At 49.4% G+C, this 23,488-nt stretch overlaps 1 protein-coding gene across 2 annotated transcripts in view; it reads left to right on the forward strand.

Annotated features, from left to right (window-relative positions):
• DOCK2 (dedicator of cytokinesis 2) overlaps positions 1-23,488 on the forward strand; it is a 357,524-nt gene that overhangs the window by 65,030 nt on the left and 269,006 nt on the right. For both annotated transcript variants that reach the window (XM_037057743.1, XM_037057741.1), the window contains exons 20-22: positions 325-414; positions 2,556-2,656; positions 3,482-3,616. In XM_037057743.1, the coding sequence (XP_036913638.1) occupies positions 325-414; positions 2,556-2,656; positions 3,482-3,616 (326 nt within the window). The remainder of the gene's footprint in view (positions 1-324; positions 415-2,555; positions 2,657-3,481; positions 3,617-23,488) is intronic.

The raw sequence follows: 23,488 nt of genomic DNA on the forward strand, positions 1-23,488 counted from the left end.
GGTTTCATGGAAACAGAGTAAGAAGGAGTGTGCACTCCCCTGTCTGACTTACCACGCACCGTGCTCACGAGGACCGTCCTCATCGTTCCTTGTAGACGCGGGCTGCTCCTTTTCGTCACTGTGGTTGGCTCTGCTACACGGCAGCGCCGCCACGTGTTTGTCCGCTGTGCTGTCGGTGAACAACGGGTGCCCCGAGCTCCGGTTCGTGTGAACTCGGGCCCCTGGACATGGTGTGGGTGTGCTCTCCCTCTCTGGCCTGTGCACCGAGAGATGGATTCTGGGGTCACCTGCACTCTTTCATACGACCTTCACTCCCCTTTCCAGTTTCTCCAAGACACTCTGGATGCCCTCTTCAACATCATGATGGAGCATTCTCAGAGCGATGAGTACGACATCCTCGTCTTCGATGCTTTGGTAAGAGAGGGGACGGGTGTTTGCAGCATTATACATCCATGTGTGTCTCACCGAGAGAACCCTGAGAACTTACGTGGTCCTTGTGTGGCCCCATTCATGAATCTTTTGGAGGAATTGTAACCTGGGATTGGGCTGCTGGTCCCCTTCAGTGGTCTGGAGCTCACTTGTCTGTGTGGACAGAATGAATGGGAGGAAATCTTTGGTGCTGGTGTCAGAGGGGCGCTGGTTGAAAGAACACGAAACTGGATACTGTGAATCATCGCTTTAGCTTTCCGTGAATGGTGGGAGCTCGTCACTGGCCAGGTTGCAAAGGGCCCACAGTGCGTCCTAACTCCCCTTTTACCTGCCTCTCCTTCATAGTCTCCAACTCACGACTCATTTTGCTCCTTCCAGAACCTTTCATGGTGGAATGCCCTCCAGCTCTCTCTACTTTCTGTTTTCCTAAGTTGTTTCTTCCTTCTCTCACTGTTCCAACTTACACTTTATCTGTGTTGTGTCCAAATACACAGAAGAAACATTTGCATTAGGTTACCAGTGACCAGCAGGGTGTTAATACGTGTCAGTGACATTTACATTTATAACGAGGTTACTTGGAGTTCATTGTGACTTGGTCTAGTGCTTCCCGTGGGGGTCTCCTGGAAAGCTAGGCCTAAGGAGAGAGGCTTCCTGACAAAGAGACCCTTTGATCCAGCCATGTGGGGAAGTGCTGAACGCTGCACAGCTTCTTGGAGAGTCACGGTGCGTGCAGGTGTGTTAAATACTCTGATAAGTCCTGTAACGAAGAAGGCAGTCTAACGGTGACAACCGGAAATGTCTCAAACTTAACCTGACCGTGAATACTTTTGTCTTATAATACTCTGTAGCATGTTGCACGAAACACTTTTTTTAATACTCCCTCGAAGACATGCTTATTTATTTTAGAGAGAGGGAAAGGGAGGGAGAGAAACATCGATGTGAGAGAGAAACATTAATCTGTTGCCTATCGTGTGTGCCCCAACCAGGAACCAAACCCACAATTTAGGCATGTGCCCTGACTGGGAATCAAACCCTTGACCTTTTGGTTTACAGGATGACGCTCCAACCAACTGAGCCACACTGGCCAGGGCTGCATAAAACACTTTAAAAAAATTTTTTTTTATTTAACTCTTGTTCAAGTACAGTTTTCTTTTTTGTATTCCCAGCCCTGCCCCCCGCCAGTGCTCCCCACCTCCCTCCCATTTCCACCCCCCACCTTAGTTATTGTCCATGTGTCCTTTATACTTGTTCATGTGAGTCCTTCCCCTTTTCCCCTGTAGTTCTCTCCCTTCTCCCCTCTGGACCCCGTCAGCACCTTCTGTATTACAATGTCTTTGGTTACATTTTGCTTGCTTGTTTGTTTTGTTGTTTAGAATCCTGTTAAAGGTGAGATCATATGGTATTTGTCTTTCACTGCCTGGCTTATTTCGCTCAGCATAATGCTTTCCAGTTCCATCCATGATGTTGCAAAGGGTAGGAGCTCCTTTTTCCTTTCTGCAGCATAGAATTCCATTGTGTAAATGTACCATAGTTTTTTGATCCAGTCATTGACCGATGGGCATCTAGGTTGCTTCCAACTCTTGGCTGTCGTGAATTGTGCTGCTATGAACATCGGGGTGCATAGGTTCTTTTGGATTGGTGTTTCAGGGTTCTTAGGATATACTCCTAATAGTGGAATTGCTGGGTCAAAAGGCACGTTCATTTTTAGTTTTCTTAGAAAGTTCCATACTGTTTTCCATAGTGGTTGTACCAGTCTGCAATCCCACCAACAGTGAACTAGGGTCCCCTTTTCCCCACAACCTCTCCAGCACTTGTTGTTTGTTTCTTTGTTTATCATAGCCATTCTGACTGGTGTAAAGTGGTATCTCATTGTGGTTTTAATCTGCATCTCTCTGAAAGCTAGCAATATTGAGCATCTTTTCATGTGTCTCTGGATCCTCTGTATGTCCTCCTTGGAGTGCATAAAACACTTTAGGAGAGAGACTACCTTAATGAAAAGGACTTAAGATATATTAGTGAGCTAATTCCTGGGTAAAAATGTTCATAGGGGTTCAGTTGTACCGTGTGAATGTGGCTTCCTGCCCTAGGTCTGTCCCCAAAACACTGATTCTTTGCTTCTTCCTCAGATCTACATCATAGGGCTCATTGCCGACCGGAAATTCCAGCATTTCAACACGGTTTTAGAAGCTTACATTCAGCAGCATTTCAGCGCTACCCTAGCTTACAAGTAAGTAGCTGCACCTCCTGCTTGCCCTGCCAGGATGCCTGGGGCACGAGGAAATTGAGGATTTTCCTTTTGCCACTAGCCCGTGTGAGTTCTCCTTTTTGTGACCGAAAGCCAGTCTCTGCCTGGGTGATGCGGATTACGTAAAAATGTGCACGCCCATAGGCTGAGATGACTACTTTACGGTGGCAGAAGTATATGGAAATGTTCATTCATTCATTTAGCCAGTCAGTCACCTATTGCTTACTGGGCAGCTACGTGTGATGAACACTGGGATTCAAAGGCCAGGGAGAAAAGAGAGCAATGCCAAGTAGCTCTCTGTAGCTTGGGCCCTGAGCGTTAGACATGGGATATGGCGCGGGGAAGGCTGGCGCAAGCCTGTCTGTGAAGGCTCTTCGGAAGGAGGGTAAGCAGTTCAAAGTCCGCCTTGCTGGGAATGAAACATGGCTAGTGTCTGAGCAAGGGGGACTCACGATACCACCAGCACATTTTCCGTAGGAAAAAAAACGCTGACAAAGACATTGTCGCCACCATTATTCCCAGTCATACTCTGATCGTGACTGGTTTTCCTAGTCAAAGGATTTTTCTTCCTCGCTAGTGTTTTTCTTTGTTGGCTTTCTGCAGGCAGGAAATAATTATTCACTCTCTGTATGTATTAGATGTAATTTTGAAGCAGAGTTATTTTTGTGGTTGTAAATGAGTGAGTCAGCTTAGCTATAGCACCACCTTTAACCCTTTGATTGAAATCCTTATAATTTGCTGAGCAAACTAATTACCATGCTGTGGGTTGGGAAGAGATGTATTTTGAAAATATAATCCCTTATTCAGGAAGCTGATGACAGTGCTGAAGACTTACTTGGATACCTCCAGCAGAGGGGAGCAATGTGAGCCCATCCTAAGAACTCTCAAAGCTTTAGAATATGTGTTCAAGTTCATTGTTCGGTCACGGACCTTATTTTCACAGTGAGTACTTGTTAAGTAAGGGTGATTGATTAGCCGTGCAGTATGTTGGGATGCAATATGTTTGCCCCACTGGGGAAACTCTCTTACCAAGTGATAACCAGATGTCAATCAAAAACAACTTAAAACCCAACTTAGAGAGTTATGTAATGGGTAATACTTGTTCCTTATACATTTACTTGGGGAAAAAAGAAATCTTAACATGTTGTAGAGTTATGTCTCATCCGATGAACATGATTTACGAGCTGAAGCTCTTCAGCGCTTCATCTCACGTTCCTCATTTGGTTTGATGTATGGTGAGAGCTCTCCAGGAATCTGTTCCGCGGGGGCGGAGAGAGCAGAACTCAGAGCGTTTGGTGTTTACTTGGCTCTTGGAGGCTGTACATGACGGATGAGCTGGTATCTGCAGTTGACCCGCCTGTCCTTGATATCTTAGTGGTGAAAAAGTAAGCTGACATGCTGAAGTACCTGGGAGATTGGACGTTTGACGGGCAGTATCACAGAGGCTAGCTGCCCTTTGAAAGGGTTTTAGAGATGGAGATATTCAAACGCAACCTGCGAAAGAACACTTTATGTTCCTGGTTGTCAAGGCAGAGTTAGGCTGGGGGTTGGTTATGTGTGATGGGAGATAAGAAAAAATACTGGGAATGTTTTGTCCGGATTCTTATCAGCACATATGAAGAACACTCAACTCCAGCAGACTTCTGGAGACACAGGACTTGGTTATAGTTTTTGTTATTGAAAAATCCAGAGGTAGCGTGGCCTCCAGCCTGGCTGGATTCAGATGCTTAATGTCATCAGGGTTGTCTGTCTGTCTGTCTGTCTCTCTCGATTTTGCCCCTGCTTTTTTTTTTTTTTTTTTTTTTGGCCAGTTGCCTTCTAAGGCAAGTTTTCCGAAGTTGAAGCCGCTTGAAACCTCAGGTTCATATTGTATCAGCTTAAGCAACCCTAGGCTCCTTGTTGTTCCAGCAGAATCCTGTGCCAAAAACTGTGGGGGTCAGGTGCTAATAAAATCTTAAGCCCTGTGAGCACAGTAATGAATATGCAGATTGTGTAGTCACGTGTGCATCTCTCTCTTGAGTCATGGGTTGGATCAGCCGCTTGTTTAGCTGATACTTGTTTAGTTGCATAAAAGAAAGCAGGAGTCTGTAATCATTTTGATCCTGACAGTGGATGGGCTAGCATGGCTTTATACTTGACAAAGAATCTGAAATGGATAATCATTTGGGATTCTCCTCGAACATTTCTTGAGATTTCAGGTGATAAATAGAAAGAGATGAATGTTTTGCACCATGTCACAGAAATATACATCATTTAAGTTATTCTAAAAAGAAAGTATCTGTCTCAGTTCCTCTGGTTTGTCACTTAGTTAAGTGAGACACTGTGTATTAAAGTCAGGGGTATTCTTCCAAGTTGGAGAGAGACTTGTCAATTATTTGAAACCAAATAGGAGACAGTTGTGGGTCTTCCTAAGGGTTCATTCAGTTCTTGGGGGAATTCAAGTATTCAAACATCATAATTCCAGATTAATAGGAATTAATCTTGCAAGTGAGATCTTCACCTCTACAACAAGAATATATTCTTTTCATTTATCCTCTGCCTAGATTTTCTTTTTGGCTATTTATTTATTTTGTTGTCCTTCCTTCTCTCTCTCCCCTTCCCTCCTTCCCTCTCCTTCCCTGCCCTTCCCTCCCTCCCACTCTCCCTCCCTCATTCCCTTTCTTCTCCCTTTTAGTTTTCGTCTCTTCCTCCCAAGAGCAGAGCATTCGTACATTTGCTTTCCTCTTCTCTGCCCAAGGCACGTCATCTTGCAGGGCCCCCAGCTCTTCACTCAGTGTGAGTTCAGTGCTGCTGGGACTCCAGTGACCTGTGGCCTCTTCAGGAGTGGGGGGATCTGACAGTCCTAACTGTGTGCCCAAGCACAGTGCACGGAACATCATTGACGCTCAGCACTGCCTGCTGAAGTCCATTTGGCAGGCCAAGAGAAGGCATTTGGTGAGAAGAGATGCCTCTAAGGTAACCCGGGCCTGGTCTTGAGTCCTTTCTCACGAACATAAATGCAGGCAGACCCATGGGGAGAGTCTCAGACCTGCTGCTGAGGGAAGGTAGATCTCTTGTGTCTTGTTTGCTTTTGAATCTTCAGCAGTGGTTTGCTCTCCAGTGGATCCTCAAGGACTTTGGGCAGTGATGAGGGTGTTTTTCCCTGTACTTGGAAGGCACTTTACTTAGGAAACTAGAAAACAGAAGTTTCAACACTTGGTGATTCCCAAGCCAGCTGGCGGGAAATTATAATATAACGATTGTTTGGGGGGCTTTATTGTGTCTGTTCCTGTCGTCCCTTTGTCCTCTTTCCTCGTGCGCACGACTGCAGCTCATGCAGCTCCCCTTTGTCTCTGCACACACAGCGCACAGACGGGCAAAGGGCTGGGATTTTCCTGGATCCACGTGCGGGGCACCATTGATGAGGGACGAAGAGAAGATGTTGGCAAGGATGGGGATGCGTATTTTTAGGATTATTCACTTCTGTCACGCTGCCAAAGAGAGTGGTTTTCCTGCCCCCTCTTCCTGCGTCACTAGCTCCTGAGTCCAAGCTTGGGGCAGGTGTCTCTGGGCAGGTGCGTGTGCCGCCGCTGCCACGGAAGCTGGCAGAGCCCATCCGAGCCTCTGCCATAGGGAGGCAGGCTTTAAATCTGGCAAGATCCTGAACTGTAGGAAGTGTGTCCAAAAGATGTTGGGTGGCCACACGTATGACCAGTATCTGCTAGGCTTTTCTAGAATGACTGGGCTTGTAGGAGACGCAGAACATAGCAAGGAACTTTCAGAAAGAGCTGCACCAATTGAGCTGCTTTTTTTTTTTTAAGATTTATTTATTTATTTATTTATTTCTTGAGGGGAAGGGAAGGAGAGAGGGAGAGAAATATCAATGTATGGTTGCCTTTCGTGCGTCCCCTGCTGGGAACTGGCCTGCAACCCAGGCATGTGCCCCGACTGGGAATCGAACCGTGATACTCTGGTTCGCAGTCCCACGCTCAATCCACTGAGCTACACCAGCCAGGGCCGATTGAGCTTCTTGACAAAACTCCCTGCAGTGCCTTTTATCCTGGAGCTCAGACAACCAGCCAAGCTGATCCACAAGGTTTCTGAGCTGTGGACTTGCTTGGAGTCCAGAGCAGCCTGTGTCTCCCTGCTCCCCAGGATGGACACTGACCAGCCCCCCTTCTTGCCAGCCAGGCCCATAGAAATGAGACTGCAGCGCCTCTGTAAGGATGGCTGTCAGAGAAGACATCACGCACAGGGCTGCATTAGGCTATGCCCCCACTTGTCTGCGTTCCTTACAAACCCCAGTGCTGCTGGAGGCTGGGGTGCAAGGGGCAGTGTGGGGTAATGGTTAGTGCTGTACTGCTCACTGTTGGCTCAGTGGTGGTCAGCGTTCTCATTGGACAGGCCTTGGAGGGGTCATATTTCTGTCCCTGTAAAGGCCTGGCTTGCAGACTGAGCGACTCAGCCTCTCTGAGCCTCAGTGTCCTCATCCATAGACGGGGATAAACCAGCTCTCAGTGTTTTGATGATGAAATGAGATTCATGTACGGAGTTCTCCATGTAGAATCTGGTCTTTATTCCACGGACATGATAAATGTTCGCTGTTACCATGTTTTCACCTAGGAGAGACAGCCAGGTGCTTGCTTCAAATTCTCAGCTTTAAGTCAGTAAGGGGAAGTTTTGATGTCTTGATTCATTCTCAAGACTTGGCCTACTGATCATGCTATCCTAAATGTTTCTTTCTGTTCATTTTTTAAGAGGAGGGGATACCTCTACCAGCTGCCTGCGTTTTCTGAGGTCCACAAAGGAGGAACTTTTACAGCCTCATGGGTTCACTTGTCTGCTGCTGACCCATTGGCTGGGTGCTGCTTGCGTCTGTGGCTTCCGTGTGCCCATGCGTGAGCTCAGGCCTCTCCAACCCAGCAGCCTGGGCCCAGCCCTCTGTTTCCTGCTTGCTGTGCTGCTTTTGCATCACGCCTTCTGCTCTGTCGCACACCTGCTTGTTCAGTTCTTGCTTCCTCCTCCATCTCCACGTAATGCCCGTCTGGTGGGGTTGCTCTGCCCTCCACAGACTCCTTCCCCACCCTCACTCCCAGCCCCTCTGCTTATGGGAGGTAGTCCGCTCAGTGGTTAAAGGCACAGTCTCCAGAGCAAGGCTACTTGGGTTTGAATTCTACATTTGAATTCTACCACCACTATGCACTAATGCGCATGACCTTGGGCAAATTATTTCATCTGTCTGAAGCTCAGTGTCCTCATATGCAAAACAGGCTTGCATGTGAAAGCCCTTGCAGGGCGGTTGTGCAGACTAAATGAGCTAATGGGTGTCAGGCACTTAGCACAGTGCCTGTCACACAGCAAGTGCTCATGGTTATTATTATCATCCGCTAAGTGAATTTTACTTATTATTTCCATTGCTCTTCACAAAAACCCTGTGGAGAATCGCATGTCCTGACTTCACCACCTCCTACTCACTGGCTCTGTGCCAGCCACATATGCCTTCCTTGCTGTGGCTCAGGCTCCTGACTCTGACCTTGGTGCCCTTCCCCAGGTGGCTTTGCTCCGCGGTCTCCTCCACTGCCCTCTTTCTCCCTTGCACTCTGCTCTCTGCCTGATTTCCTCCCCGTAGAACTGGTCACATGTTGATGTGCTGAGCAACAGTTAGTTGTGCTCTGGTTTATGCCCCCTCCCTGCTCGAACACCAGCTCCAGCAGGACAGGAGGCTTTGCTCGGTACCGTACCCCAAGCCCCAAGACAGCACCCAGGTAGGCTGGCATTCGTTCCCTGTGAAATGGGACGCCAACTCTGGCCCCCTTCACAGATAAGGAAGCTGAGGCTTAGGGTCAGGCTCAGAGGTCACACAGCCAGGAATCAGCAGAGAGGCCTCAAGGCTTCAGTTCTGCCTCATCCGATTAAGCCAATTGAACAGCTGCACTTTTTCGGGGTCACGTGTATGGGAAGTGCGGTTGGCCAGGAGGAGGGCCTGTCCCCAGAGCCGCACAGCCTGGGAATGTGGATTCCTGGGTGCTCTCTGGGCTGCTGAGAGGCACCAGGCTGCTCGGGCTTAGGTGCTATCATCCCCAAGCTCAGAGGATTTCAACAAAGAGAACAGTGATTCGGAGAAATTTCAGGAAAGGCTTCCTCACCATTGTGGCAAAGCTATCCAGGCAACCGTGACTTTATCCTTGTATCCTCCTAAGGAATGAGGAGAGAGAAGCTGACAAAGGGCCAGGCGAGCTCACACGCCTTGGAAGAGAGTCAGGGAGAGAGATGCGCGCTCAGCAACCTGCTGGGAGCCGCAGCATCTCCGGGCGCGGTCCTGTGCCCTGTCTGGGGCCTGGGAGGCTGGCTGTGGCCCGGCCGGTGCCCTCTGCCTGCACTGGGGTGGCAGGTCCGTGAGCACAGGCCCCAAAGGAGTACCGGCCACGCCTCCAGTGGCCAGCCCCCTCGGGCTCAGCCCCCAAGGCCAGCACCATCACCACACCTGTAATTGCCTTCAGCACCAGGTGTTCGGGTGCTTGGAGGCTCTCTTTTGCCATTTTATTTTTTGCCTCTTGCATTACTCTGCCCACTCCCAGCCTCCACCTCCCCCTGCCACTGGTTCAGTTTCTTCCTATGTAACTATTACACACTAGTTCGTCCTCCAGGTCTTGAATGTTAGGCAGTAAGATCATCTGAATAAAGCTCAGGCGTGCTCAGTGGCGCCTGCAGTTGGAGGGAACACGCAAGCTTCTCTGCCTTTTTAAACAAACAAGAATTTAACTCGGAGGTACTTGCCAGTGTGACTTGTTTTCATTGCTTATGTATGACTGAATATTACAATGTAATCATTTGTTTATGCTGAGCTGGGGCTGGAATTCCAGTCACATTGCCATTCCTGTTTCTCCCGTATATAATGTGTTTGCATGCTAATGCTGTTTATTCCTATATAGGCCTCTGTTTTCAGTTTTGAATATAATTTCACCTTTTGACGACAGTAATGGCTCAGCGAACTGCACTATTGCAGTTAATGGAATTATTTTACGATAACATTAACTTGGCATCGGATCAGGATGTAAGAGTACACTGTCATCAAAGGATATTGTCAAACAGTCACTTCCCTTCAATTTATTATCTATTTTATGAGTCACTACAGTGCCGAGGGGGAGCTAACGGCCTGTCTCTTATAAACGGGTGAAAGGGCTTTATAGTTCATTAAGTTCCCGTCATGGTGGCGCAGAATGTGCATGCCCAGGCATTTTTAAGCGGTTCTCTTTCCCCTTTGCATATGGAAATATTGATCAACTTTTATTGGGTGCCTATTTTGCAATAGGGACTTGGTTCCATGCCGGGAGCACTGACATTTGTGTCAGACTTCCTTAAGTAGGAGCAGTCCAGCAGGGGGGGGGGGGGGAGACAGACCTGCAGACCAGCAGACCAGCAGCCGAACCCCGGCCCCCTGGCATGAGCCATGATCAGCAGTACGATACAGCGGAGGCTTGCACAGGGTTCCCAGGGGCAGGGAGGTGTAAGTGGCAAACAGCACCTTAGGAGGGCTGGTGAGTCTTCTCAGAGGAGGGGTTCCCTTAAACTGGACATTGAAAGGCATTTAGGAGGCCAGCCCAGGGGGGAAAGAGAACCGCAAAATCCAAGTTCACGTGGTCCTCTACTTACGATGCTTTGACGTATAGTTTTTGAACTTCACAATGTGCAACAGTAACACGCATTCGGCAGAAACCGTACTTTGAATTTCGATCTTTTCCTGGGCTAGTGATACGGCATTCTCTGGTGGTGACGCTGCGCAGCGGCGGCAAGTGCAGCACCCAGCCAGCGCTGTGGCCACAAGGGGAAATGACCCATGGATACCCTGCGGTGCATTCATTGTGCTTGGCGACTTTGCCCAGCCGCAAGCTAATGCAGGCGTTCTGAGCACGTCTAAGGCAGTCTGGGCTGAACTATGATGTTTGGTTAGGTTAGGTGTAGTACATGCATTTTCAACTTATGATATTTTCAGGTTGCAGTGGTTCATTGGGAAGCCGGGGAGCAGGTGTGGAGGGAGCTACACAGTGAGACAGAACTTCAGTGCCTCCTCTGCTCCGAGGCCGCACTCACCAAGCCTGTCCCCTGGGCTGGGCCTGTGTCACGCCTTCCTATACCTCACTGGGTACTCGCAACAGCAGCTCCGCACAGTGCAGGTATTGTTGTGTATTCATTTCAGAGAAGGGGGAGTTGAGGCCCAGAAAGCTGCGGAAAGTGACTCTGGGCCACAGAGCTTGACCTTGGCAGAGAGGGAGGTGACAGCAAAGCCCCAGTTTTCTGTGCTCTTCGTGCCCGCCGTGGAGAGCACGTTGGCCGAGAAGAGCGGCTAGTGGGGGAGCTGAGCCGGTGGAGGGGTCGGGTGACGTGTCTGAGGTATGGGTTTGAGCTTCACCGAGAAGGCCTTGCATGCTGGGCCAAGGAGTTTGACCGGATCATCCCTGCTGGGGACATCGGCCTAGACGCTACCCGCTATTCTCAGGGCACACAGTGAACACCCCAGCAGGTGTGCAGATTAACCCAGTGGGATCAGGTGAAAATATTAAAATCCCTTCGTTTTGTCCAAGATGAAGAAATTGAACTATATAAACATTTGACTTACACCTAGAAAATTAATTCATGGGTATAATTTACAAATAAATAAGCATCTATTGAGAATCATGCTTAAGATTTTTTGTCATAGGAGCAGCGTGGAAGCCCCTGCACTTGGCAGTGGGGGGCCACTGAGGTTCTACAACAGGAGGCTAACAGGTTGTATTCATGTTTGAGGGGGGTGTCCGCAGAACCTAGGTTAGTGTGTGAATTTGGTGCAGAGGAGGGGAGGCAGGAGATCCACAGTGAAGCTGATGCAACCTTCCAGGCAAGAGACTTGAACCTGGGTAGTCACAGTGGAGCTGGAGAAGGAGGAGAGAAAGAAGGGAGGGGCTTACAGAGGGTAGCATTGCCAAACCGAACCAAATGTGCCGGTGGAATTGAAGGAGAGCGCTGATCTGAGACTGGACTTTGGGGCCCGTGTGATCAGGTGCTGCTCACTAGCGTGGTGAGGACAGGGGTGGAGCAGATCTGCAGGGAAGATGTGGGGCTTGGTGGGGCCCGTGTTAAGTTCAAGGTGTCTCTCGGCATGGCAAGCTGGAAATGTACAGCAGGCGGTTAGATACATATTTGCAGTTTAGGAGCATTAGGCTGCGGGTATGGTTTTGTTAAAAATCAATCCAAAGAGGTATTTGAAGCTGTCACTTCAGGGGAGCAACTCATCTAAAACTCAGGATGAAACCCAGGCAAGTAGCGTGTTGAAGGGATGGATGAGGAGAGAGTTCCAGGGAGGGCTGGATTCCAAGCCAGGAAAGAGTGTGTATCAGGGAGGGAGTGTAGCAACAATGTAACTGGTGTAGTGGGGGGACTGAAAACAGGCCAGAGGCAAGGTATTTTGCAACTGGGAGGTCTTCGGCAAATTAGCTAGCTGATCCTTTTGAGTTTGGCATCTTCCCCAATAGCCAGTCAGAAGCCGTCAGGGAGCAGAGGGATCAGGTGCCGCTGATTTCCCATTATCTGCATGTGAATTAGGCACCTTGCGGGTTGCCCTTGGCCTGGGATAACCCTCGACTGGCTGCTTCTGCAGGGTGATGCTTCAGAGGCTGGGCAGACTCATTTCTGTTTGGCACAGTCTCACACGCTGCTCACAGCAAGTGTAAGACATTCATCTTGTCTGCTTTCATTGTCCCTTTAAATGGCTTAATTTTGCGCAACAAGACTATCTGTGGCATAGGTGGTTAAGGGAAAAGCCATGGCAGACTCCAAATACTCATTCTCTCAGGCTGACGCAGTAGACGATTTCCTTTCCTTGTCAACGCCGTGTTCGGGGTCTGAAAGCCCGTTCACTGTCAGAATGCTGGCCCTGGCGCAGAAAGGGCTGTTTCCGTCAAATGCAGAGGCCAACAGCTCCTCGGAGAATGCCTTGGATGGGAGGTCATCAATTCCCTGCATAAATGCACAGGTTCGGGAAATGTGCCTGCAAATCCCGTCACTAAATATGAGTGTGCAGGACGATAAAGGCTCTCGATCGCCAGAAGGGTGAAGTTCACCACGCTATAACCTAATTGTCGGGGACGCCGGACCGAGTCAGGGCGGCTGATGTGCTTTGGGACCCACTTGGCATGCACTCCAGGCAGGCATCTACCCTAAAGTGGAATTTGTCTCCTTAACAGGATGTAGTTGTTGCGTAGGCTGCTCGCTGTGTTGTGGGGGTGCATGGAGAATTTGAAAGGACTTAGCTGTGAGGCGCATACGTGATACTCTAGTGCCTCCCGCGTTGGTATAAACTCTCCTGAACGCAAGCGGCCAACACAGAGCATGGTGAGGGCCCTGAACGGACTCACCCGCACAGCACACCTGCTCTTCCGAACCTGGGATTTAGCCATCTCCCCAGGTGTCCCTGGGACGGGAGGAATGCGCCCTGCAACTGGTTCACAGGCTGACTCGGGGCTGGGAAGTCTCAAGATGGTAAACAGCTTTTCTGCATGTGGGTGCCTCTCAACCCTGATAGAATTGCCCCGAGAGCCTACAACTTCTCACAGGCCTTTAACTCACTCAGCGTTCACTGCTCTTTACATTACGTGTTCCACGCAGGCTGGGCCCCAAGACTTGGTTCCCCCTTACTGCCCCTTGAGTTGATAATCAAAGTTTCCATTTGGTTGAAATATTTCTCTAGGGGTAGGGGTTTGGTTTGCATTAACCCTCAAGTGATTATTCAACAGATATGTACTGAGTGGCCACCAGGGCGCCCTGCTGGGCCCTGGAAATGTGGCAGTGCAGTGGGCAGCCTTGGGCCGGTCTGCCGGGACTTTCAGTTTAGCTGGGAAAGGTGCCGTCAGGCAGACGGTCATGTGTGTGCAAGGGAACTCCAGGGGCGGGGTGTGAGGTGCCCTGAGTGCGTGTGATAGGGGATCAGTCTCACCATGGGGTCATGGAGGGGTTCCGGAGGAAGTGCCATCTCAGCTGTGGGTTGGCAGGTGAAGAGGACGAGGGTGTGACCAATGAAAATAAAGCGGGAGGGTGGTCCCCGATGGAGCAGGGAGCTCCACTCAGTTGCCCTGTGGGCAGGCCGAGGTGGCCAGAGTTTAGTTGCAGAAGGACCGAGAGCAGGAGGTTGCCTGGAGGGAGGGGGTGAAGGGCAGACCTCGAGGTTCCTTGAAGGTCAGGCCGTGGGGTCTGCCCATTGTCCTGAGGGAAATGCAGAGCTGTCGAAGGATTTGGAACAGAATGGTGTGATCACGTTTGTGTTTTGATACTGGCCCATCGGACTGGCGTTTAGAAAGGATTGAAGGGGGAGAAGTGAAGGCAGGGGTGTGAGCTCAGAAACCCCTGCAGGTGGAGGTGATGGGGCCGTGGCTGAAGGTGGTGCGGACGGAGCCAGAGTATTAGAAATGGCGCTGGTGACTGCAGTCGCTGAGAGAGGAGAGCCTCAGTGTTCGCACCACGCACACACACACATTGTAATTACATAATGGATGTGCCAACCAGCCTAACTGTGGTAATCATTTTTGGGTACATAGTTGCCTCAGATCATCATGATGTACACCTTAAACTTACACAGTGCCCTATGCTGATCGTGTCTCAGTAGAGCTGGAGAAACGGATTGGGAGGTGGAGTTCATGGGGCTTGCTGACCGAACAGCATTCAGGCTCTTCAAGGTCTACCTCTGTGTCCCCCAACTCTGCCTTGGGGGCCTGTGTGTCACAAACTCTGAAGGAGAGGTGAGGGGGTGGGACTCTGCAGGTGGGCAGGCGTGATCTTGGATGACTGGCGTGCTCTCTCTGGCTCTTTGACAATAGAAGCCCGTGAAGAATCCCCATATTCCCTCAATGAAAAAGTGGCCCACTTTGAGGTGAGGGGCCCAGTGCCCAGGGTGAGGTGACCCTGCCAGAGGTCAGGGCACCAATGCTGGAGTCTGGTTTAGAATTGGGTCCTGGAGGTCCAGACCGCCGCTCTTTCCGCCACACTGCCCTCTGCTGGCAGCCCATCTGGCCCTCAGCTGTCCTACCCTCAAGTGAGGTTTCCCGTAGCACAGACCTTTGTGTGTTTGAACCTGGCGCTTCCTCAGGTGCCCCCAGACTTCAGAACAAAGAGTTCTAGTGCACATGCATTTTTAAAGCCAGCACCTTTAGTAAGGAAAATGTTAAAACTTCTATTTAACTCCGCACACCAAATGTCAAGACTCTCCGTGGAACAGAGCAGGAAGTCTGGGGTTAATTACCCTAATCAGGAAGCTGTAGACTGAAAGGATGAAGTTCAGGGGCCCTTGGCATAAGGGTAATAATAGTTTAGAGTAATAATAACTTGACATTTCTTAGGCAATTGTCTCTACCTGGAGTCCATGCCAGGAACCAGGAGGTGGGCGGAAAATCAGCATCTCTCTTTGGTAACTGCAGAAGAAAATCTGCCTCTGGTTGTACGACCTTGAACTAGATCCCCCTACCTCCAGCCCTAGTTCCCGCAGCGAGAATGAGAGAATTCAGGAGAGAGTTTGGGGGAATGGGGTTGTTGAGAAAGGAGCTGGAGGGCAGGAAACATTCACCTCAAAGAAAGAGTAGATACTTCTTTTTTTTATTACTTAATTCTTATTCAAGTACAGTTTTCTGCTTTATATTGCCTGCCCTGCCCCCCCCAGTGCTCCCCACCTCCCTCCCATTTCTGCCCCCACCTTAATTATTGTCCATGTGTCCTTTATACTTATTCATGTGAGTCCCTCCCCTTTTCCCCTATGATTCTCTCCCCTCTCCTCTCTGGACCCTGTCAGCCTGCTCCATATTTGAGTGTCATTGGTCATATTTTTTTTAATTAAACAACATTTACTTGTTTAAAACCAGAATATAATACGGAAGTGTGTAAGGGGACTGCTGACATCCACACAATTCTTTTTCTAAGAGATAACATAATTATTAATTTAATGTGCAGGTTTCTAGATTCTACTAGGTGTATGTGTAATCATTCTACAACTTGATTTTTTTTGTCGTCACTTAAGTTATCATGGACACATCCTGAGATACGAAAGGAAGAAATGGTGAGAGAAGCTATCGGCACCTGATTTCTTCTTGGTACCTAAACTTTTAGACCAAGGTGGGCCTAAATAGAAAGAGCTAGAAAAACCCTGCTGACTATTAGCTTCTCCTTCAAGCAGAGGATGTGATCTGTGTTATTCTCTGTCTGTCTTGGAACCAGGAATGTGTGTGTGTGTGTGTGTGTGTGCATGCGTGTGTGTTTCTGTCCTTAGGAGTGTTGTTTTGGGAACACACTATTTCTAATTACATTGAAGGGAAAAACCCTGAGTACTTTTATTTCATGCTCATGGGGGAAATTATGTGCAGAATTATGCAATTTAATTCTTGCCAAATTGCACAGAGGTTACATCCCCTCTCAGTAGAATGAAGGATGGCACGGGGCATTCCTCACACTCTGCTCACAACGCAGAGTTCTCTTCAGGGCTTCTGCCTGCATCTTGTTCCCTAGTTACTAGTCATTTATTACCCAGGGCTGCCATATTTTAAAAGCAAAATGGTGAACATTTTAGATGGATTGTTTTTCTTTTGTTTCCTCCACATTGTTAATTTCAATTTTTTGAAATTTAGGCTATTTACACTTCCACCTGATGCCATTTTTCTTCAGTGCTTGCATTAATTTTTGTGGGTTCATTTTAGACCCTTTTTAAAGCAGTGTCCTCACATGTTGAGTTTGCCCTTTTCCCTTTCATCTACGAAGGGTTCTTCCCTGGGGTGATTTACGGGAAGGAGACTGTTCAGTGACACTTCTTTGCTCTGAGACGCGATCCCTCCTCTAATGACAGAATCTGGGAAAGTAACAGCTCAAATAGAAATAATTTTATCATCGACAAAGGGCTTGGTAGGAGGGGCTGGCCTGAGCCCAGCCTGTTGGCTGCTGGGGGTGGTCATTTAAATGAACAGTGGCCATCCCCCCGTTCTCTTGGCCACCAGGGCTACTTGACAGTTCACACTGGCACCACTGTAGTGGGCCCAGCCTTTCCGTAGTACCCCTTTCTGATAACTTTTCACTCTCCTAATAGAATAACGTGTTACATCGCAACCTCGTTACCCATGCGGAGAGAATTTCTCTGGCCACCATTGCTCCGGACAGCTCCCTTGTGGCTCATTGTCCCCAAATTCCAGGTCTTAACCTACAGTTTCCGATTTGGTTCAGGCACATAGCCCTTGGTGGTAGGGGGAGGGGTGGGATGGTGACAATGACCGTGCAGGGAAGAGGTGAGTCAGGAAGAAGACCCTCTCGTTCGAGGATCTTTTCCAGCCCTGTTGCTTTGACTTAAATATGCCTGCTGAGTGCACTGAGCGGTGTCTTTTTATAAGTAGGATCGATCAATGCAAGGATGATTTTCAGACTGACTCAGCCCCTGATTTGGCTATAATTATTCTTCATCCCAGGTTATGGGGAGAGGGGTGGGGAGGGAGGGGAGAGAGAGAGAGAAGAGAGTTAGGTTCTGATCTTAGAGTGGTGTGAATTTTCCAGAATAATTATTCTTCTGAAACCACTAATGGCTTAATGGCTTTTTCCTTTTGTACAGTCACTAATTTACACCTACTCTAATAGACCAAATTATTGGCTCAGGGGCAGAAACGCCAGCCAAGTCACCTTGGATTTAGAGCTTAAACTGAAAAGTGTTAGAGCCAGTCATTTGGCTTCCCTTCCCAGTCCCATAACATCGTCCTGTGGGCCAGTGGTACTGTCCCACCCACCCCGCCTTGTTCCTGTCTGTCTGTCGGTCAGTCGGCTACTACTTTGCTCTATTGCCTAGAGGCAGTGTCACCTGCTGGTTAAAGGAGTGCACTTTGAAATCACAGGGTCTCGGGTTCAGATTCTGACTTGCCATTTACTAGTTGGATGACCTTGTACAGTTAGCATAGTGCCTGGTGTGGAACACATGCTTAGTAATTAGCAGCTGTTATTACCAGTAAAGGTAATAATAATCAAGTCTGCGTAGCTGAAGATGACTGTTTATATAATCCTGGAGATCTTGTTTGGGTGCCCTCAGAATTAGCTTCACTGCAGTGAATTCTGGACTCCTAAGCCAATTCTGCACAGCCGTGTGGAAGGTACTGAGGTTCATTCATTTAACAACTCACCCTCTGTTGACACATGTATTTATACCTCACTTTGGATGTTCCAGGCCTATTGCTAGCCATGGGGAAACTATGGCAAAGATAGCCTTGATCTCAACCTGCAAGGGGCTTATTCCCAAGTGGAAAAGACAGGCAAGTAGATGGTGATGACAGAGAGTGAAACATTTGGACAGGAAGCCTCGGTCGCTGAGGTCGGTCGCTTTGAGAGCCTGCGCTCAGTGCCGTGGGCCGCGCGCACCATTGGTCCAAGGCAGTGACTTCAACCGGTGCGCCACAGGAATTTTTAAAATACACACGATACCTAACTATTTAGTCAGGGGCGCCGACCTCTTTTATCTTATGTTGTCAAATAAAAAAATGATGATAGCCAACACAGCAATGGCCATCCGGTGTGAATGAATCAAAATTATTCATTCAGATTGGCAAAAAGGGTTTTTTTTTTCAGTGTGATGCAGAATTTTAGTAATTAGTTTATGTGTGCCAGGCAACGAAAAAGCTTGAAAATTGCTCATCTAAGAAAATGCACTAAGTAAGTGGCCTCCCTTCCACAGTTTTCCTCCAGTGCCTACCATCACTTGCGGGGCCACTGAAGGATCTTGACTTTCGTGGCACGGTGACAAATGGTATGGCGTGACATCATCGTTTGGGTAGTTTTACTCAGTTCCATATAAGATCATGGAGACACTTAAAGCAGATTTCATTTTAAAAACCTTCCAATTAACTTGGGCTTGCTCCCAGGCACTTGCAAATGAGTCAAGCACGTGTCTCGCCAAGAGCACATCTAGGCAAAAATGTGACTGGGTGTGGGAGACAGAGGAAAGCCGGGGCCCCCGGCGAATCCAGGGGCAATCCCACAACGCCTGGGAGGAAGGGGGATGGGGAGGAGTTCAGGCTGCGTGGCAGCCTGGGGACAGCGCTGCTGAGGGCGGAGAGGGGCCTGCGGAGCCACGCGTTTCTGTTCCCCTCGTTCGTGCCTCTTAAAGTTTTTTTATTTTCTCTTCTATAAAACAGATAACAGCCCCCACTGAAATGAGCTAATCCATGTAAAGAACTTAGCAGTGTCTAATCTTCGGGGGGGCTCAGTAACACTGCTAAACTTCTAGTAACATCGCACAGGGCGGGATGGTGACAGTGACCGTGCAGGGAGGAGGTGAATCCGGAGGGGGACCCTCTCGCATTCACGAGGCTTTTCCGGCCCCATGGCTTCGACTTGATGCACCTGTTGGTTACCTGGGGCAGGGACGCAGGCTTACGTCGGTCCTCACGGCAGTGCCTGGCACACGGCGGGTGCCCAGTAATGGTACAGTGATTGTCTTTATGAAAACGCTGATTTCTTTTTATGATGATGTCCTCCTTGCCCCCACCCCTTGTCCACCTCCACCCAGCTCCTGCCCCTGTTGCTAAAGAAGACGCTGATTTCTTTCTCTTTAAGGCTTAGGAAGCATGACTCGGTAAATCAGGGAGAAAACCACGATGCTATTTAACAATAGCGTATATTTATTGAGTGTTTGCTCCGCGCAAGGCACTGTGCTAATCACAGCACGCTCATTTGATTGTACGGTCACCTATGGGGCTAGTGCCATTTTTCTAATGATAAAACTGAGCCTTCCAATGATTAGGAAACTTAGTCTTGGTCATTCAGCTAATAAGGCTTAGCAGGGTGTGGAAGCTACACAGTCTTACTGAAATTTCTGTATTGCCTGAAAGAGATGGGGAAGAAATCAGGAGGATGCCTGAGGATGTGGCTCGGTGGAGCTGGAAGAGGCCGAGGTATGGAAAGTGAAATGGGGCCGGTGCCAGGAACACAGCTCCCCTGGACTCTGAAGTGCCCCTTCTTGCTGCCTCTCTCAGCCCGAGGGGTGCTTTGGTTAAAACAGGTTCTGCTCCCCGACCGGCTGGCTTGAGGTTTCCTCCCCACTTTAGGCCGAGGCTTTGTGTACCTGCGCGGCAGAGGTGGTGCGAAGCATTGTACACGCCATATGGGGCTCCATTTGCATTTGGTGCCTGCTCAGCTGTGCACAGCGTCTCCTTAATGAATCACATGCAAGCTGAGTGTCGCTATATTTATCCACGCTCTGGGAGCCCCAGTGCCCACTGCGGTGGGGCGGCAGGACACCATGGTTGACTCATGTGTCCCAGAATGGCGCCTCGAAGGTCGACCTGGTTTTTCTTGTGACCAGGGCCTTCAGGCCCGTCAAAAATTCGTTCCCTGGCAGATCAGCTGGTTTCTGAAGCCAGAACAAATGTTTCTCTCCTGAAGCTGTAACAAGGACCAAGTGCTAAAACAGGACCTTGAAACTACATCTGCCGTGCCCTTGACTTGAAGGGCAGGTTTAAAGCCTTGCAGGTAGATGAGTCATTGTTTTTGTTTACACTTCAGGGGGTTCCTCAGGGCAGTGCCCTCCACCCCCGCCACCAGTTTATTTCTCCCATATCATCTAAAAAACCTACGTATTTTTTCTTAGTCACTTTTTCATCAAAATATTCCTTTTATTTATGTATACTGAGATCGGGCAGTTTGCCAATACGGCCTCTTCTGTGCTCAGGAACCAACAACACAATGCGAACAGCTAATATTTACTTAATTAGCGCTAACTGCCAGCTACAGCACTAAACACTTGAAAGGCATTATCTCATTGATTTTATTTTATTTTTTACCTTACAATGACCCTTTGAGCATTCTCTCTCCATTTCATCAACAGGAAAGCTAAGATGTGGAGAGAAAAATGGCCTACATCCACACAACCAGCACACGGGGGACCCCTGCCACTAGATGGCTTTGTGTTTGCTTCATGCCAGTTACAGCCATTTCCTCCCACTCTCCTCATTCCCACCCAGGAAAAACACGTGACTATTCAGAATGCAACAATTCTGCCTACGATGTAGCAGGTGTAAAATGCAAGCCATGTCCCCATAGAACTGTTTTCTCATCCTCTGCTGTCGGCTGGAGTCGAATATGTTTCCCTTCCTGGCCTGCAGTGTGGTGTTAGGGGCTTGTGACATAACAGGGGGCAGCTGGGGTTCCCACCGAGGGGGAACTGGAGCAGATGCTCCAGTCTTGGCTTCATGAGACCCGTGTCATCTGCCCTGAGTTCTGGAACTGTCCTCTGGAACTGCCTGTGACCCGGAGCAAATCGCAGGTCCTGCTGGCAAAAATGAAATTCGGTTTCCCATGCAATGTAAGGTTGAGTGGGAAGCCTTGACTCGGTCTTACGGCTTAAAAGTCTCTTTTCCTTCCCCCCTCAGTCTTATAACGTTGCGGGGGGAGACACAGCAGTGAAGCCATGTGACCCCCACTCTGGCCCTTAGCCCCTTCATCCGCATGTTGTGCAGCATGGACTGATGCTCGCAGCCCTCCCCCGGCTCTCAGTCCAGAGCCCAGGAAGCCTGTCCCACTCAGCAGAGCTCTGACTAGAAGGGAGTTGCAGGGAACTCAGCCAGCACTAGTCTAGCAGAAAAAAGGGGGGCAGGTATTGGAAAGGGTTAACTAACCAGATGGAGAGGTGGGGGACCAGGGCAGCCTTCAGGACGTCTTCAGCAGGGCTTCACAGACACTCCCCCTGGAGCACTGTCATTGAGACAAAGCCCATTTTTATGATTCTCTGGTTAAAAAAATACAAATCTTAGAGACAGAGCTGCCTAGAACTATTTATTACGTGCAGGTAGGCAGGCAGTGCAGGTGGTTCCCAAGAAGAGGACTTGGTACCACCCCCCCCCCCGCGCACGCACGCACACGTACGCACGCGCGCACGCATACGCGCGCATGCAAAGCCCCAAGCACTTCCTACCGAGAAAGGCCATGTGTGCGTAAGTAATGACATGTGCATAGTGGGCAGCCACTTCCGATGTGCGTGGGGGGCACTAGACCGATGACAGGGGCTGTGATGTTGCTCATTAAAGACTCTCAGGCAGCTGTGATTGGAGGAAAGAGTAACAGATCGAGGAAAAGGTCTGGGGGATGCACCCCAATTAGCTCAGCTTTGGACGCAAAACTAGCAGCGCTGTCCCTTGGGGGAAACCGCCACCCCTTTGCACTAGGATCCTCCCTGTCTCATCTGCCCCATCTGTCCCGCTTGGGTGGGAGTCGGGCACGTTCCAACCCCTTGAGAGTCGTCTGTGTCCTCGTCTAAGCAGTGGGAACGACACAAAAGTTACACTCTACACCTGCGGTTAACAACAGTAAGACGACAGCCAGCATTCGTGGGGCCGGGTGTGTGCCCAGCATTTTGCTGGTGAGCGGGTCTCCTCACAGTTCCCAGACGCAGTGCTATCACCTTCATTTTGCAGGTGAGAAGCCAAGGCATATGGCAACTGAGAGGCAATAAAGCATAAAGCAAAGTGGTAGACCAGCTGATTGATGGCCAGGTTTGCATTCTGGCTCCGTCGCTTCTGGTGTGGAGTCCTTGGGCATGTCGCTTAATCTTTGTCAACCTGTAAAATAATGACAGGGCCCACCTCATGGTGTAGGTGTGAGGGTGATTTCACACACGCACGAATGCATGCGCGTGCACGCACACACACACACACCCCTGGGGCAGAGTTATGTTCTGTAATGTTTGCTGTTATTAATAAGGTCTTCAGTTAGTGCAGGGCAGACTGGAGACTGGACCCTGAGCTGGCTGGCTCCGAACCCCTTCTGTGTGGCTGACATCTGTGTGCCAGGAGGCCAGGAGGTTGAGGAGTGAGTGGTGCAGGAGGGGAGGAGCGGAGAGTAGGAGGGGAAGAGAGAGGAGAAAAGCGATTTTAGGACTCCCAGCTCCTCTCACAGCCTTGTCTCTACGCCTTGAGCTGCACACCCAGAAAGTCGGCAGCCGGTACCAGGCCTCTGGAATGGACCGAGTGACAGGAGACGCTCTTTATCTGAACTGGGACAGAAGCGATCTTCATATTGTGTGCAGGCCGTCACAGATTAGGCGGTGGGCAGTTCATGGTTGGCCGTGAGAGGCGGCTGGAGAGGCCTTGGGCCAGGAGGGCGATGAGACTCGGGGGTTCGGGGGCTGGTTTCATACCAGAGGACGGTTTCCATAAAAAGTCACGTGTGTGCGTTCACACAGTGCTCGGACACCCCTGTCAGTCTGTCCATCAGGATTAACAATCGCCAGTCTCCGGGTAGGATTCATGAGTCGTCTCACTTTATAAGTAATGCAGTTTGGTTTGTGCACATTTTAAAAAATAATAACTTTATAGTCAGAGGAACAATGGGTTTTACATGGGGGTGAGCCTGCTCCTGAGTCACGGGGCATCAAAAGCAGGCCCTGACACAGCACAAGCGTGTCCCTAAGCACAGGACAAACAGAAAGGCCACTGTGTGCTTGAAGATATTTCTCCCAGATGTTTGCATGACACTTTGGACATCTGCTGGCCACCATCTTGCCCCTGACTCTTGAAGAGGGTGAAATTATTATTGTCCTCTCAGCGTGGACAAGCTTTCTTCCTTGGAGGTTCAGGGTTTAATAAAAGACACAGTGAGGGTGAATTTGTTTTGTGAGTCGGTGGGAGTGTTTCTGTTCAGTGTGGTGGATGGGTGGAGATTTTTCCCTTGAGTGGATTATGCACGCAGGGACTGCTGAAGGGACTCCCTCCCACTCAGTCCTCGTGGCCCACCCCTTTCTCTTTTCAATTTTAAATGAAGTTTGTGGATGGCTGGTGCCCATTTTCCAAGGTAATGGCTGTT

This window comes from Sturnira hondurensis, unplaced genomic scaffold, assembly GCF_014824575.4.
Source record: "Sturnira hondurensis isolate 20B ecotype Veracruz unplaced genomic scaffold, ASM1482457v3 Scaffold0009733, whole genome shotgun sequence".
In the NCBI taxonomy this organism is placed as follows: Eukaryota; Metazoa; Chordata; class Mammalia; order Chiroptera; family Phyllostomidae; genus Sturnira; species Sturnira hondurensis.